Raw genomic sequence first — 17,996 nt, forward strand, 5'->3', positions numbered from 1 at the left:
GTGGAGCTATGCGTGGATGTCTGACCTCCTTCGCACAAAGCTTGAAAACTTATCAGCCCGTGATCCCACGGGGGGTGTATAGCCAGAAGGGGAGGGGCCTTACACTTTTTAGTGTAATGCTTTGTGTGGCCTCCGGAGGCAGTGCTATACACCCAATCGTCTGGGTCTCCCAATGGAGCGCCGAAGAAATACTTAATTCAGCCATTTCATAGACTCAGTTATATAGTTCAGTAGATGTGAACTAACACACATATTTGTGAATGCTTTTGTTTCTTACTAATATGTATATATGTATATTGCATATTCAGTGTATTTTCCTTAAACTCAGTGTATACTAGGATATATATATATATATGTATAGCTTGAAGATGGCCACCATTTCCTGTTCTCCACCCAAGACAGATCGACAAAGAAATTCCTGGAGCCTAGACTGACCAATCAACGGAGAATATGCAGATCTCTCTACGTCATGAAGCCCTGACTTACGATACTTGATTGGACTAAAACTTTTGTTCACACCCCCTTACTGTTTGGTCTAGAGTTTCTTTCAAACAATAAAGAACACACTTGGTTAAGAGCCAGTCATGGAGATAGACATAACTGATTTTGCTGTGCAGTTATTCATTCTCGTGTGCACACATGACATTTTAATTAGAAGCAGCAGCCGGATATCAAGAGATCCTTTGAGTCTCATCATCATCGTCATTCTGACCTTGACACCGGGACGCCACGAGGTCGACGTCCGGCACCCCCCAGCGGCAACAGATCTCCTGAAACACGTCCGGGTGAAGGGACCATTCCCCTGCGTCCATGCCCTGGCGACTGAGATAATCTGCTTCCCAGTTTTCCACGCCTGGGATGTGAACTGCAGAGATGGTGGAGGCCGTGGCTTCCACCCACATCAAAATCCGCCGGACTTCCTGGAAGGCTTGCCGACTGCGTGTGCCGCCTTGGTGGTTGATGTATGCCACCGCTGTGGAATTGTCCGACTGAATTCGGATCTGCTTGCCTTCCAGCCACTGCTGGAACGCTTTCAGGGCAAGATACACTGCCCGTATTTCCAGAACATTGATCTGAAGTGAGGACTCTTGCTGGGTCCACGTACCCTGAGCCCTGTGGTGGAGAAAAAAAAAAAAAAAAAAAAAAACCGCTCCCCACCCTGACAGACTCGCGTCCGTCGTGACCACCTCCCAGGATGGGGGTAGGAAGGATTTCCCTTTCGATAATGAAGTGGGAAGAAGCCACCACCGAAGGGAAGCTTTGGTCGCCTGAGAGAGGGAGACGTTCCTGTCGAGGGACGTCGGCTTCCTGTCCCATTTGCGTAGGATGTCCCATTGCAGAGGACGCAGGTGAAACTGCGCGAAAGGGACTGCCTCCATTGCTGCCACCATCTTCCCCAGGAAGTGCATGAGGCGCCTCAAGGGGTGTGCCTGACCTTGAAGGAGAGATTGTACCCCTTTCTGTAGTGACCGCTGCTTGATCAGCGGAAGCTTCACTATCGCTGAGAGGGTATGAAACTCCATGCCAAGATATGTCAGCGATTGGGCCGGTGTCAGATTTGACTTTGGAAAATTGATGATCCACCCGAAGCTCTGGAGAGTCTCCAGAGTAGCGTCGAGGCTGTGTTGGCATGCCTCTTGAGAGGGTGCCTTGATCAGTAGATCGTCCAAGTAAGGGATCACCGAGTGACCCTGAGAGTGGAGGACCGCTACTACAGTAGCCATAACCTTGGTGAAAACTGAGGAGCCCGTGGGAGCACGGGGGGTGTATAGGCAGAAGGGGAGGGGCTTTACACTTTTAGTGTAGTACTTTGTGCGGCCTCCGGAGGCATAGCCTATACACCCAATTGTCTGGGTCTCCCAATGGAGCGACAAAGAAATAAGAAAAAAAAGAGTTACATCTCTCGGAAGAAGGGGAGGAAAATAGAAAAAAAAAAAGGAAAAGGAAAAATCGGAACTTAGTTGTGTGCAAAGAAAAAAAAGAAAACAAAAAAAAAATCTCACCTCTTTGGCCAGAGTCTTTTCTATTCTCGAAACCATCGCGGTCACCTAAAAGAAAAAATATATAGCTTCATTTTACACCTTCCTCGTGGTTGAGAAAAATGATTCAGGTTGCGTTTTATAAACCAATAATATACAAAAATTATTGTTTTTTTAGTTACTGTACAATCCCGTTGTTCCACGTTGAATACATTGAGGAACACAGGACAGTGGTATAAGCCCTGACACTAGGTGGAAAAAAAAAAAAAAAAGTCTCGTCTTTGCCTGGTGGGCAAAGATGGCGGCCGGCAGCACCCTACACCCAAGGCTGACTGGTAGAAGTCATGATAGATCGTCTGGGTTGGAAAAGGTTAAAGTGGGTCTTGTAGGCCTGATGCCTGACTGCCCAGAAAGAGCTGACAGCCCTAGCAGAATAAGCTGTAACCTGTAGGGCAGAGATTTGCTATTGTAATACCTCCATAATTTCCAACCAATATGGAAATGGGACATGTTGGAGGTTGCCCGACCCGAGCATGGTCCAACAGGAGTCATACAAAAGAATTGGAACAATGGAGGGCCTGCAAAAGAAGACCAGATCCAGATAGTGGAAAGAACGCTGCTGGGATGATCTGGAAAAATGGAAAAAGTAGAGAGGACCAAGACCCCACTGACTTTGAAAGTGAGGACCACCAATAAAGGTAGGCTTGGAGTGTAAGACAACCTTGCCCTGATGGAGAATGAGGCAGGGAAGAGAATGGACACCCTGCGTATGGAGGTAATTGCCACTGGACATGCCGCTTTCCATAATAGGAACCATTGAGATGTTGAAGAATCTCAGTCCGAACAAGGAGGAGGTCGCACCGGAAGCCGGTAAGGGGGTGAAATGCACCAGTGTACAGAGGAAGATAACTTGGAAAGATAAGTCAAGTCTGCTGAAAGTATGATGAACAACACAGAAAACTGTTCCTTGATGAAGGCGAAGCCTGCAACCAGACCAGAAGGTAGGTAAAAAAAAAAGCCCCTAGGAATGTAGAAAGCCATGAGATGGAAGCCCCTCTATTCCCACTAGACAAACTGGGACCTCCAGATACGGAGGTAAACCTTTGCAGGTTGTGGCTTCTAAGCAATCGGAAAAGTCAGGCCCACAGAGTGAGACAGATCTTTGGATCTCAAAACCTCAGCTTCCAACAGTGAAGACAAACGCAACCAAGAAATAAATGGTGGGAGGCAAAGAAGCTCAAGATGGAAAGTTGTAATTGGGGAGGGAAAAGGATCATCTGCGACCAGTTAGATAAGATCACAGTACTATGCCCAGCCAGAGCGATCAGGATCACCAAGACAACATCCACCTTGACCCGCTAAAGATTGTGGGGAATAAAATGAAGTGGAAGAGTAGAGAAGATCGAGCAGAGAACTCTTTCCATGGAATGACTAAAGCATTTACCAAATAGGTCCATGGAATGCGGGAATAAAGAGAATTTTGTTACTTACCGTAAATTCTTTTTCTTGTAGTTCCGACATGGGAGACCAAACCATGGGTGTATAGCTAGCGCCTCCGGAGGACACACAAAGTACTACACTCAAACGTGTAGCTCCTCCCTCCGGGCTATATACACTCCCTGGATGACAATCTACCCAGTTCAGTGCAAAAGCTGAAGGAGGACATCCACCCATAAGTAGAGATAGAGTAAAACTCGGCAAAACTAGAACTCTGTCTACTAACAACAGCCGGTGAAACACACGGAACAAAAAACTGCCAACAGACAACAGGGAGGGTGCTGGGTCTCCCATGTCGGAACTACAAGAAAAAGAATTTACGGTAAGTAAACAAAATTCTCTTTTTCTTTATCGTTCCTTCCATGGGAGACCCAAACCATGGGACGTTCCAAAGCAGTCCATGGGTGGGAAATAAACCAAACTGAGAAGTAGGCAAAACCTAACTTCACAAATGGGCGACAGCCGCCTGAAGGATGCGTCTGCCCAAGCTCGCATCTGCCGAGGCATGAGCATGTACTTGGTAGTGCTTCGAAAAAGTGTGCAGACTGGACCAAGTGGCAGCCTGACACCTGCTGAGCCGTAGCCTGGTGCCTGAAAGCCCAGGAGGCACCGACAGCTCTGGTCGAGTGCGCCTTAATCCCCGGCGGGGGAGGCACCTGAGAACACTGGTAGGCATCAGCGATAGCCGACCTAACCCAACGAGCCAGGGTCGGTTTAGAAGCAGAGAGACCCTTGCGCTGACCCGTGGTTAGCACAAAAAGTGAGGTGCACCGCCGTCTTCGGCGGTGCGTGACACATAGATTCGGAGCGCCCGCACCAAATCCAAGGTGTGCAACGCCTTCTCAAAGCGATGCACAGGGGCCGGACAAAGAGAGGGCAATGAAATGTCCTGGTTAAGGTGGAAGGAAGACACCACCTTAGGGAGAAAGTCCGGAGTCAGACGAAGAACCACCTTGTCTTAGTGAAACACCAAAAAGGGGGATTCCGAAGAAAGCGCAGCCAAATCAGAAACTCTCCTGAGAGAAGTTATGGCTACTAGAAAGACAACTTTCTGTGAAAGTCTAGACAAAGGAACCTCCCTGAGAGGCTCAAAAGGGGGTTTCTGTAAGGCCGTGAGGACCAGATTAAGGTCCCAGGGATCCAAGGGCCGCCGGTAAGGAGGGATGATGTGAGATGCGCCCTGCATGAAGGTGCGCACCTGAGCCAGTCGGGCGATACGCCGCTGGAACAATACCGACAAAGCCGACACCTGTCCCTTGAGGGAATTGAGGGACAGACCTAACTGTAGACCTGACTGTAGAAAAGACAGGATGGTCGGCAAGGAGAACGGCCAAGGAGCATGGCCGGAAGAGCGACACCAGGACAGGAAAATTCTCCAAGTCCTGTGGTAAATCTTGGCCGAGGAAGACTTCCGAGCCTGAGTCATGGTGGAGATTACCTCAGAGGGAATGCCTGAAGCCGTCAGGATCCAGGACTCAAGAGCCACGCCGTCAATCTGAGAGCCGCAGAATTCTGGCGGAAGAACGGACCTTGAGAGAGAAGGTCTGGGCGGTCCGGGAGATGCCACGGCACTTCTACGGACAGGCGGAGCAGATCTGGGTACCAAGCTCGCCTGGGCCAGTCCGGAGCAATGAGTATGACTCACCGGCCCTCCGTTCCGATCTTGCGCAGAACCCTGGGCAAGAGCGCTAGAGGGGGAAACACATAGGCCAGACGGAACTGAGACCAATCTTGAACCAGTGCGTCTGCTGCGAAGGCTTGAGGATCGTGGGAGCGAGCCACGTAAACCGGAACCTTGTTGTTGTGCCGGGAAGCCATTAGATCCACTTCCGGAGTGCCCCACTTGCGGCAGATTGATCTGAACACTGACGGATGTAGGGCCCACTTGTCGCCGTCCACGGTTTGACGGCTGAGATAATCGGCCTCCCAGTTTTCCACGCCTGGGATGTGGACTGCGGATATGGTGGACTTGGAGTCCTCCGTCCACTGGAGGATTCGTTGAACCTCCAACATCGCCAGACGGCTGTGAGTTCCGCCCTGGTGATTGATGTAGGCAACCGCTGTCGCGTTGTCCGACTGAACCCGAATGTGCTTGCCCGCCAACAGGTGGTGAAAGTCTAGGAGAGCTAGAAACACAGCTCTGATCTACAGCACATTGATCGGGAGGGCTGATTCGGACGGAGTCCAAGTGCCCTGTGCTCGGTGATGGAGAAATACCGCTCCCCAACCGGAGAGGCTGGCATCCGTGGTGAGAATCACCCAGGACGGAGTCAGGAAGGAGCGTCCCTGTGACAGGGAGAGGGGCTGAAGCCACCACTGAAGGGAGTTCCTGGCCTGTGATGACAGAGCCACCAGCCTGTCCAAGGAAGAGATCCGCTTGTCCCAACAGCGGAGAATGTCCAGCTGCAAGGGACGCAGATGGAACTGGGCAAAGGGAACCGCTTCCATGGACGCCACCATCTGACCCAGCACCTGCATGAGGTGTCTGATGGAATGACGGCGGTGCCTCAGCAGAGAGCGCACCGCCAGACGAAGGGACTGCTGTTTGACTAAGGGCAACTTGACAAGTGCCGGCAGAGTCTCGAATTGCATCCCTAGGTACAAGAGTACCTGGGTCGGGGTCAGAGTGGACTTGGGCAGGTTGACAAGCCACCCGAACTGGACTAGTGTGGCGACAGTGAGAGAGACACTCCGCTGGCAGTCTACACTGGATGAGGCCTTGACTAGAAGGTCGTCCAGGTAAGGAATCACTGCCAATCCCTGGAGGTGCAGGACCGCAACCACTGCTGCATTGACCTTGGTGAACACTCGAGGGGCCGTGGCTAAGCCAAAGGGAAGAGCCACGAACTGGAAATGTTCCTCTCCGATTGCAAAACGTAGCCAACGCTGGTGTGAGACCGCAATAGGCACATGCAGATAGGCATCTCTGATGTCGATGGATGCCAGAAAATCTCCTTGGGTCATTGAGGCAATGACCGATCTCAGAGACTCCATGCGAAAGTGCCGCACCTGAACATGCTTGTTGAGAAGCTTGAGATCCAGGATGGGTCGGAAGGAACCGTCCTTTTTGGGGACTAGAAAGAGGTTTGAGTAGAAACCACTGAACCGTTCCCGGGCGGGGACCGGAACAATTACACCGTTGGCCTGCAGGGATGCCACGGCCTGAGAGAAGGCGGCGGCTTTGGAGCAGGGGGGGGTGGACAGAAAAAATCTGTTTGGCGGGCTGGAAGAAAATGGTATCCTGTAGCCGTGGGTGATGATATCCCGCACCCACTGATCGGAGACGTGTTGCAACCACACGTCGCCAAAGCGGGAGAGCCTGCCACCGACCAAGGACTTTGCTGGCGCGGCCAGATAGTCACGAGGAGGCTGCCTTAGTGGCAGCGGCTCCTCCGGTCTTTTGAGGACGCGGTTTTGCGCGCCAGTTGGATTTACGATCCTTGGCGGTAGTGGACGAGGCCGAGGGCTTAGAGGATGACCAGTTAGAGGAACGAAAGGAACGAAACCTCGATTGGTTCCTGCCCTGGACAGGTTTCTTGGCTTTAGCTTGTGGCAAGGAAGTACTCTTCTCGCCCGTAGCTTCCTTAATTATGTCATCCAGCTGTTCCCCAAACAGCCGGGACCCAGTAAAAGGGAGACTCGCAAGGGACTTCTTAGAGGAAGCGTCTGCTTTCCACTCTCGAAGCCACAAGATCCTGCGGATCGCGAGGGAGTTAGCGGAGGCCACCGCCGTGCGGTGAGAAGCCTCCAGGATGGCAGACATGGCGTAGGCTGCAAAAGCCGAAGCTTGAGAAGTTAAGGCATCCATCTCAGGAATAGAGTCCCTGGAGAGACTGCCAGGGAGGCAGAGACTGCCTTAAGAGCCCACACTGCCGCAAAAGACGGGGAGAACGAGGCTCCTGCCGCCTCATATACAGACTTGGCCAGAAGGTCAACCTGGCGGTCAGTGGGGTCCTTAAGAGAAGTGCCGTCAGCCACAGCTACGACTGTGCGGGCTGAGATTCTGGACACTGGAGGGTCTACCTTTGGGGACTGGGCCCAGTCCTTAACCACCTCCGGTGAAAAAGGGAAACTGTCATCTGAACTACGCTTCGGAAAACGTTTGTCAGGACAGGCCCTGGGCTTGTTAACAGTGGCCTGAAAGCTGGAGTGGTTAAAAAACATACTCCTAGGTCTCTTAGGAGAGGTAAACTGGTGTACCTCTACCAGAGAGGGTTGTTCCTCTGACTCTTGTGGGTTGAGGTTCAGTACGGAGTTAATGGACGCAATCAAGTCACTAACATCCGTATCACCCTCAGACAAGTCAATGGGGTACATAGAGGTAGCGTCTGAGCCCACAGTAAGTGAATCCTCCTCGCCCTGCACCTCGGCTTGTGAATCAGAGCCGTGGGACGAGGAAGGAGAAGGGTCCGTGCGTCTCCGTTTAGGGGGACGGGGTCCTAGGACATGCTCTGAGGGCTCTGCAGAGCTCGGAGCCGCAGAGACACCCTGAGAGGGAGGCTGATGCATAGACAGCAGTGTCCGGGACAGCTGCCCCATGGAGTCGGCAAAAGACTTGGAAATAGCTTGTGAAAAGGATGCTACCCAAGCCGGGGGTTCAGCCACCGGAGCCGGAGCAGCCGGAGGGACCCCTGCGGAGGCTCCAGGCTGAGACACAACCATATTAGCACAGGCATCACAATGTGGGTATGTGCTTGTCTCTGGCAGAATTAGCTTACAAGCAGTGCATATAGCGTACATGTTTGCAGCCTTGCTCCTAGTGACAGACATGCTGCTGAGGAGAAAGTTCTGCCGTCAGAATACACTCCTGTAGAATGCCTGAGAGTGTAATAAAAGTCCACAACCAGAGGTTGTGGCTTACCAGCCCGTGCTCTCTGTGTGCCCTCCGGATTCCACCGCTCCCCTGTGAAGTGTCAGCTTTTCTGACAGTATGCAGCTGCAGCATCCAGCGCCTTCCAGTGTAAGAACGCTGAGAAAATGGCGCTGGGAGAAGGAGGGGGGCGTGTATAAGCCCAGGAGCGGGAAAAACGGAGGGCAGAGAGATACAGGAAGGTATACAGGGGAGGGAACATCTCCCTAGAGAGGAGTGCACTCCCCTCTGCTGGTCGGGCGGTGGGCGGCGCTGTATGCAAAACATGCAGAGAGCCAAAAACGAAACTAGGCCCAAACTGAAGCTGGGGCCTAGATTTTAAAATGCGGCCGACGAGCAGGCACCTTCGGCGCGGTTCTCAGGGGAAATGCCCAGAACCGGCCGAAAATTACAGTAACGCTAAAGCACATACTGTCCCCCTAATAAAAGTACCCGGGACCCCTGAAAAAACGTCTCAATACTTAGCTTTGAGACGCAGGGCCATGTCCCTGGAGAGGGGGGTAAATGCTCCTTCCAGCAGGGACCAGACAGGGCTGCGGATGGAGACCGGTCTTCTGCAAGCAGAGAGGACCGTGATGGCTCCCACTTCAACCCAGAGCCTCTTAGAGGATGTGAAGGAGCGCGGCATGCGAAGGCTCCAGCCTTATAAGTCAACCTTAACAGCACCGCTGACAAAGTGGGGTGTGAAGGGACATGCCGGGAGTCCAGACTGGACCCGCTTTTCTTCCAAATCTTTAAAATCAAAATAAAAATGAAAAAAATATCAGAAAATGAAAGTGTGTGTGATCCTCCTGGAACACAAAGCGTTGAACTGGGTAGATTGTCATCCAGGGAGTGTATATAGCCCGGAGGGAGGAGCTACACGTTTGAGTGTAGTACTTTGTGTGTCCTCCGGAGGCGCTAGCTATACACCCATGGTTTGGGTCTCCCATGGAAGGAACGATAAAGAAATGTAAGTTTGGACCTTGTGATTGTGGGGAAGAAGTTCATGAGGGTTGCCACAAAGGCAGAGCTGACTCAAGACCTCAGAGAACCACTCTCCCAGATCCAGTTCCTTAGCTGAAGTAGTCAGTGGCCAGTTTTCCCATGCCAGGCAACGCAGAGATCATGAAAATTGAGCACCTCCCAGCAAGAATTTTCACGTTTTACCCTAATGGCTGAGGAGCTCCTGATGTAACCCTGATGGTTCCAGTAGGCCACCGTTGTGGAGCTGACTATACTTAAATGAAGAAGTGTCTACAATGGTAAGGAACCCAAAATGTTCCCACAGAGTGGATCCATGGTGAGTGAATAAGAAGAGCCTCAAAAAGAACCCTCATGCAAAAATTAATGAAAAAGAAGGGAATTTTGTTACTTACCGTAAATTCCTTTTCTTCTAGCTCCAATTGGGAGACCCAGACTATTGGGTGTATAGCTACTGCCTCCGGAGGCCACACAAAGCATTACACTTCAGGCCCCTCCCCTTCTGGCTATACACCCCCCGTGGGATCACGGCTGCTCAGTTTTAGTGCTAAAGCAAGAAGGAGGAAAGCCAATAACTGGTTTAAACAAATTCAATCCGAAGTAACATCGGAGAACTGAAACCGTTCAACATGAACAACATGTGTACCCGAAAAAACCAAAAATCCCGAAGGAAACAGGGCGGGTGCTGGGTCTCCCAATTGGAGCTAGAAGAAAAGGAATTTACGGTAAGTAACAAAATTCCCTTCTTCTTCGGCGCTCCATTGGGAGACCCAGACTATTGGGACGTCCAAAAGCAGTCCCTGGGTGGGTAAAGTAATACCGCAAGTTAGAGCTGCAAAACAGCCCTCTCCTACGAGGAGGCAACCGCCGCCTGCAGGACTCTTCTACCTAGGCTGGCGTCCGCCGAAGCGGAGGTATGCACCTGATAATGTTTGGTGAAAGTGTGCAGACTCGACCAGGTAGCTGCCTGGCACACCTGTTGAGCCGTAGCCTGGTGTCGTAATGCCCAGGACGCACCCACGGCTCTGGTAGAATGGGCCTTCAGCCCTGATGGAACCGGAAGCCCAGCAGAACGGTAGGCTTCAAGAATTGGTTCCTTGATCCATCGAGCCAGGGTGGATTTGGAAGCCTGCGATCCTTTGCGCTTACCAGCGACAAGGACAAAGAGTGCATCCGAGCGGCGCCGTGCGGGAAATGTAGATTCTGAGTGCTCTCACGAGATCCAACAAATGCAAATCCTTTTCATACCTATGAACTGGATGAGGACAAAAGGAAGGCAAGGAGATATCCTGATTGAGATGAAAAGAGGATACCACCTTAGGGAGAAACTCCTGAATCGGGCGCAGCACTACCTTGTCCTGGTGAAAAACCAGGAAGGGAGCTTTGGATGACAACGCTGCCAGCTCGGATACCCTCCGAAGAGACGTGACCGCTACCAGAAAGGCCACTTTCTGTGAGAGCCGAGAAAGTGAAACATCTTTCAGAGGCTCGAAGGGCGGCTTCTGGAGAGTAACTAGTACCCTGTTCAGATCCCATGGATCTAACGGCCGTTTGTACGGAGGGACGATGTGACAAACCCCCTGCAGGAACGTGCGTACCTGAGGAAGTCGTGCTAAACGCTTTTGAAAAGAAGGGAATTTTGTTACTTACCGTAAATTCCTTTTCTTCTAGCTCCTATTGGGAGACCCAGACGATTGGGTGTATAGTACTGCCTCCGGAGGCCACACAAAGCATTACACTAAAAAGTGTAAGGCCCCTCCCCTTCTGGCTATACACCCCCAGTGGGATCACTGGCTCACCAGTTTTAGTGCAAAAGCAAGAAGGAGGAAAGCCAATAACTGGTTTAAACAAATTCACTCCGAAGTAACATCGGAGAACTGAAAACCGTTCAACATGAACAACATGTGTACCCGAAAAACAACCAAAAATCCCGAAGGACAACAGGGCGGGTGCTGGGTCTCCCAATAGGAGCTAGAAGAAAAGGAATTTACGGTAAGTAACAAAATTCCCTTCTTCGGCGCTCCATTGGGAGACCCAGACGATTGGGACGTCCAAAAGCTGTCCCTGGGTGGGTAAAGAAATACCTCATGTTAGAGCTGCAAAGACAGCCCTCCCCTACGGGGAGGCAACTGACCCCTGCAGGACTCTTCTACCTAGGCTGGCGTCCGCCGAAGCATAGGTATGCACCTGATAATGTTTGGTGAAAGTGTGCAGACTCGACCAGGTAGCTGCCTGGCACACCTGTTGAGCCGTAGCCTGGTGTCGTAATGCCCAGGACGCACCCACGGCTCTGGTAGAATGGGCCTTCAGCCCTGATGGAACCGGAAGCCCAGCAGAACGGTAGGCTTCAAGAATTGGTTCTTTGATCCATCGAGCCAGGGTGGCCTTGGAAGCCTGCGACCCTTTGCGCTTACCAGCGACAAGGACAAAGAGTGCATCCGAGCGGCGCAGGGGCGCCGTGCGGGAAATGTAGATTCTGAGTGCTCTCACCAGATCCAACAAATGTAAATCCTTTTCATACCGATGAACTGCATGCGGATAAAAGGAAGGCAAGGAGATATCCTGATTAAGATGAAAAGAGGATACCACCTTAGGGAGAAACTCCTGAATGGGGCGCAGCACTACCTTGTCCTGGTGGAACACCAGGAAAGGAGCTTTGCATGACAGCGCTGCTAGTTCAGACACTCTCCGAAGAGACGTGACCGCTACCAGAAAGGCCACTTTCTGTGAGAGTCGAGAAAGTGACACATCCCTCAGAGGCTCGAAGGGCGGCTTCTGGAGAGCAACAAGGACCTTGTTTAGATCCCACGGATCTAACGGCCGCCTGTACGGAGGTACGATATGACAAACCCCCTGCAGGAACGTGCGCACCTGAGAAAGTCGTGCTAGACGCTTCTGAAAAAACACGGATAGTGCCGAGACTTGCCCTTTAAGGGAGCCGAGCGACAAGCCCTTTTCCAACCCAGATTGCAGAAAGGAAAGAAAGACAGGTAACGCGAATGGCCAGGGGGATACTCCTTGTGCAGAGCACCAGGATAAGAAAATCTTCCACGTTCTGTGGTAGATCTTAGCAGAAGTGGACTTCCTAGCCTGTCTCATGGTGGCCACGACCCCTTGGGGTAATCCTGAAGACGCTAGGATCCAGGACTCAATGGCCACACAGTCAGGTTCAGGGCCGCAGAATTCCGATGGAAAAACGGCCCTTGGGACAGTAAGTCTGGACGGTCTGGTAGTGCCCACGGTTGGCCGACCGTGAGATGCCACAGATCCGGATACCACGACCTCCTCGGCCGGTCTGGGGCGACGAGTATGACGCGGCCGCAATCGGAGCTGATCTTGCGTAACACTCTGGGCAAGAGTGCCAGAGGTGGAAACACATAAGGGAGCCGGAACTGCGACCAATCTTGCACTAAGGCGTCTGCCGCCAGAGCTCTTTGATCGAGAGACCGCGGTATGAAGGTCGGGACCTTGTTGTTGTGCCGAGACGCCATTAGGTCGACGTCCGGCACCCCCCAGCGGCGGCAGATTTCCTGAAACACGTCCGGGTGAAGGGACCATTCCCCTGCGTCCATGCCCTGGCGACTGAGGAAGTCTGCTTCCCAGTTTTCTACGCCCGGGATGTGAACTGCTGATATGGTGGATGCTCTTTCCTCCACCCACATCAGAATCCGCCTGACTTCCTGGAAGGCTTGCCGACTGCGTGTCCCTCCTTGGTGGTTGATGTATGCCACCGCTGTGGAGTTGTCCGACTGAATTCGGATCTGCTTTCCTTCCAGCCACTGCTGGAAGGCTAATAGGGCAAGATACACTGCCCTGATTTCCAGAACATTGATCTGAAGTGTGGACTCCTGCTGAGTCCACGTCCCTTGAGCCCTGTGGTGGAGAAAAACTGCTCCCCACCCTGACAGACTCGCGTCTGTCGTGACCACTGCCCAGGATGGGGGCAGGAATGATCTTCCCTGTGATAATGAGGTGGGAAGAAGCCACCATTGCAGAGAGTCCTTGGTCATCTGAGAAAGGGAGACTGTCCTGTCTAGGGAAGTTGTCTTCCCGTCCCATTGGCGGAGAATGTCCCATTGAAGTGGGCGCAGATGAAACTGCGCGAACGGGACTGCCTCCATTGCTGCCACCATCTTCCCTAGGAAGTGCATGAGGCGCCTTAAGGGGAGCGACTGACCCTGAAGGAGAGACTGCACCCCTGTCTGTAGTGACCGCTGCTTGTCCAGCGGAAGCTTCACTATCGCTGAGAGAGTATGAAACTCCATGCCAAGATACGTTAGTGATTGAGTCGGTGCCAGGTTTGACTTTGAAAAGTTGATGATCCACCCGAAAGTCTGGAGAGTCTCCAGCGCAACATTCAGGCTGTGTTGGCATGCCTCTTGAGAGGGTGCTTTGACAAGTAGATCGTCTAAGTAAGGGATCACCGAATGTCCCTGAGAATGCAAGACTGCTACCACTGCCGCCATGACCTTGGTGAAAACCCGTGGGGCTGTCGCCAGACCAAATGGCAGAGCTACGAACTGGAGATGGTCGTCTCCTATCACGAAACGTAGAAAACGTTGGTGCTCTGTAGCAATCGGCACGTGGAGATAAGCATCTTTGATGTCTATTGATGCAAGGAAATCTCCTTGAGACATTGAGGCAATGACGGAGCGGAGGGATTCCATCCGGAACCGCCTGGCGTTCACATGCTTGTTGAGCAGCTTTAGGTCCAGAACAGGACGAAACGAGCCGTCCTTTTTTGGAACCACAAAGAGATTGGAGTAAAAACCTTGCCCTTGTTCCTGCAGAGGAACAGGGATCACCACTCCTTCTGCTTTTAGTGAGCACACCGCCTGCAGAAGGGCATCTGCTCGGTCGGGATGTGGGGAGGTTCTGAAGAACCGAGGCGGAGGACGAGAACTGAATTCTATCCTGTACCCGTGAGACAAAATGTCTGTTACCCACCGGTCTTTGACCTGTGGCAGCCAAATGTCGCAAAAGCGGGAGAGCCTGCCACCGACCGAGGATGCGGAGGGATGAGGCCGAAAGTCATGAGGCAGCCGCCTTGGAAGCGGTTCCTCCGGTTGCTTTCTTGGGGCGTAAGTGAGCCCGCCAGGAATCTGAGCTCCTTTGCTCCTTCTGAGTCCCTTTGGACGAGGAGAATTGGGTCTTGCCGGAGCCTCGAAAGGACCGAAACCTCGACTGCCACTTCCTCTGTTGAGGTTTGCTTGATCTGGGCTGGGGTAAGGAGGAGTCTTTACCCTTGGATTGCTTAATGATTTCAGCCAATTGTTCACCGAACAGTCTATCTACAGATAGTGGCAAGCTGGTTAAACATTTTTTGGAAGCAGAATCCGCTTTCCATTCCTTTAACCACAAGGCTCTGCGCAAGACCACAGAGTTGGCAGACGCAATTGAGGTACGGCTTGTAGAGTCCAGGACAGCGTTGATAGCGTAAGTCGCAAACGCAGACATTTGCGAGGTTAGGGACGCTACTCGCGGCACTGCTGGACGTATGATAGAGTCCACCTGTGCCAGACCAGCTGAAATAGCTTGGAGTGCCCACACGGCCGCGAATGCTGGAGCAAACGACGCGCCGATAGCTTCATAGACAGACTTTAACCAAAGGTCCATCTGTCTGTCATTGGCATCTTTAAGTGAAGCCCCATCCTCCACTGCAACTATGGATCTAGCCGCAAGCCTGGAGATTGGGGGGTCCACCTTTGGACACTGGGTCCAGCGTTTGACCACGTCAGGGGGAAAGGGATAACGTGTATCCTTAAGACGTTTGGAGAAACGCTTGTCTGGGTAAGCATGGTGTTTCTGGACTGATTCTCTGAAGTCAGCGTGGTCCAGAAAAGTACTCAGTTTACGCTTGGGATACCTGAAATGGAACTTCTCCTGCTGTGCAGCTGCCTCCTCTGCAGAAGGGGCAGGGGGAGAAATTTCCAATAGACTATTGATGGCCCCTATAAGGTCATTTACCATGGCGTCACCATCAGGAGTATCCAGATTGAGAGCGGTTTCAGGATTAGACTCCTGATCACCCTCCTCTGTCTCATCATGTAGAGACTCTTCTCGCTGAGACCCTGATCCGCGTGATGACGTGGAGGGTCTCTCCCAGCGAGCACGCTTAGGCTGCCTGGGACTGTCATCTGAATCAGAGCCGTCAGGCTGAGATGCCTGGGACCCCCTTGAAGCACGGATTAACTCCAACTGAGGGGGACCGGGGAACGTTGCCGCAGCAGTGTCCATGGACTGAGTAACTGGCCTGGCCTGCAAGGTCTCTAGGATTTTTGTCATAGTGACAGACATCCTGTCAGCAAAAACTGCAAACTCTGTCCCCGTCACCGGGACAGGGTTCACTGGCGACTCTGCCTGGGCCACTACCACCATAGACTCCGGCTGACGAAGTGGCACAGGGACCGAACATTGCACACAATGGGGGTCATTGTAACCTGCCGGTAGATCAGCCCCACAAGCGGCACAAGCAGCGCTTACAGCCTGTGTCTTGGCACCCTTGCGTTTTGCGGATGACATGTTGTCGTCTCCTCAGAGCAAGATAGGGTATACAGCCAAGAAGCGACCTTACAGTGCAATATATATATACATATATATATGGTATAGAGAAAAAAGGTACACCAAAATAACACTGTGGCACTAGTGGGGCCAGCACTAAAGTGCTGCTTACCGCCCGCTTAACGCGGGTGTGTGGTCGCCAGAAATCCCTTGTCTGGGTCTCCCAGAGCCTGTGTCCGTTCTCCAGCCAGACTGCATGTAGGAATGGCTGCCGGCGTCCTATGGAGAGGGGCGGGCCCTGGGCGTGTGCAGACAAAGAGCGGGAAACCTGCGTCCCACTGTGCTCAGTGAGAGGGCTGGAGCATGTAAATAAGACTCCAGCCCTCGGCGCTGATTAATCGTACAGCGTCTCTCCCTTGCCCTGATTGACAGGGTGGGGGCGGGAACGAAGCGGAGCTAGGCCGCAGAAGCCGGGGACTAAATTTATAAGCGACGCCGTCGTAAAAGCACGGTCGGCGCTAAGTCCCCGGCGCACTACAAGTCGCAGCCGCGCCGCCGCTCCAGGGGCGGCCGGCGCGGCAGTCCCCAACACAAAGTCACTCAGAAAAACTGTAGTGACTGTAAGCCCAGCGCGCAGCGCTACTGTCCCCGGCGCACTAGCACACCCAGCAAGTCTGGAATGTGCGCGGCCTGGTTGGGACACAGAGTACCTGAATGTCGCAGGGCCTTGTCCCTGAACGATACCCAGCTCCGTATCCAGCAGGTTCCATGGGTCTGTGGATGGAGCCCGGCCTCAGGGCTTGGGGGCCGGTAAGATCCCACTTCCTCAGAGCCCCTTAGGGGGATGGGGAAGGAAAACAGCATGTGGGCTCCAGCCTCCGTACCCACAATGGGTACCTCAACCTTAACAAACACCGCCGACATAAAGTGGGGTGAGAAGGGAGCATGCTGGGGGCCCTAGTATGGGCCCTCTTTTCTTCCATCCGACATAGTCAGCAGCTGCTGCTGACTAAACAGTGGAGCTATGCGTGGATGTCTGACCTCCTTCGCACAAAGCAGAAAACTGGTGAGCCAGTGATCCCACTGGGGGTGTATAGCCAGAAGGGGAGGGGCCTTACACTTTTTAGTGTAATGCTTTGTGTGGCCTCCGGAGGCAGTACTATACACCCAATCGTCTGGGTCTCCCAATGGAGCGCCGAAGAAAATACCGATAGCGCTGAGACTTGCCCTTTAAGGGAGCCGAGTGATAAGCCTTTTTCCAAACCAGATTGCAGGAAGGAAAGAAAAGTAGGCAATGCAAATGGCCAGGGGGACACTCCCTGTGCCGAGCACCAGGATAAGAAAATCTTCCACGTTCTGTGGTAGATCTTAGCAGACGTGGGCTTCCTAGCCTGTCTCATGGTGGCCACTACCCCTTGAGATAATCCTGAAGATGCTAGTATTCAGGACTCAATGGCCACACAGTCAGGTTCAGGGCCGCAGAATTCAGATGGAAAAACGGCCCTTGTGACAGTAAGTCTGGCCGGTCTGGTAGCGCCCACGGTTGGTCGACCGTGAGATGCCACAGATCCGGATACCACGACCTTCTCAGCCAGTCTGGGGCGACGAGCAGGGCGCGGCGGCAATCGGACCTGATCTTGCGTAGCACTCTGGGCAAGAGTGCCAGAGGGGGAAACACATAGGGCAGCTGGAACTGCGACCAATCTTGCACTAAGGCGTCTGCCGCCAGAGCTCTGTGATCGCGAGACCGTGCCATGAAAGCTGGGACCTTGTTGTTGTGCCGGGACGCCATTAGATCGACGTCCGGCCTTCCCCAGCGGCGACAGATTTCCTGAAACACGTCCGGGTGAAGGGACCATTCCCCTGCGTCCATACCCTGGCGACTGAGGAAGTCCGCTTCCCAGTTTTCTACGCCGGGGATGTGAACTGCGGATATGGTGGAGGCCGTGGCTTCCACCCACATCAGAATCCGCCGGACTTCCTGGAAGGCTTGCCGACTGCGTGTCCCGCCTTGGTGATTGATGTATGCCACCGCTGTGGAGTTGTCCGACTGAATTCGGATCTGCTTTCCTTTCAGCCACTGTTGAAAGGCTTGTAGGGCAAGATACACTGCCCTGATTTCCAGAACATTGATCTGAAGGGAGGACTCCTGCTGAGTCCACGTCCCTTGAGCCCTGTGGTGGAGA

The 17,996-nt window shown here is 52.8% G+C and overlaps 1 protein-coding gene across 9 annotated transcripts in view; it reads right to left on the minus strand.

Moving 5' to 3' along the window:
* Positions 1 to 17,996, minus strand: part of DDX4 (DEAD-box helicase 4) — a 388,261-nt gene that overhangs the window by 158,677 nt on the left and 211,588 nt on the right. For 8 of the 9 annotated variants that reach the window (XM_075328899.1, XM_075328957.1, XM_075328939.1 and 5 more), the window contains one exon: positions 2,004 to 2,048. The exons of the other annotated variant lie outside the window; for it this stretch is intronic. In XM_075328899.1, the coding sequence (XP_075185014.1) occupies positions 2,004 to 2,048 (45 nt within the window). The remainder of the gene's footprint in view (positions 1 to 2,003; positions 2,049 to 17,996) is intronic. 9 annotated transcript variants of the gene reach the window in all.

This window comes from Anomaloglossus baeobatrachus, chromosome 1, assembly GCF_048569485.1.
Source record: "Anomaloglossus baeobatrachus isolate aAnoBae1 chromosome 1, aAnoBae1.hap1, whole genome shotgun sequence".
In the NCBI taxonomy this organism is placed as follows: domain Eukaryota; kingdom Metazoa; phylum Chordata; class Amphibia; order Anura; family Aromobatidae; genus Anomaloglossus; species Anomaloglossus baeobatrachus.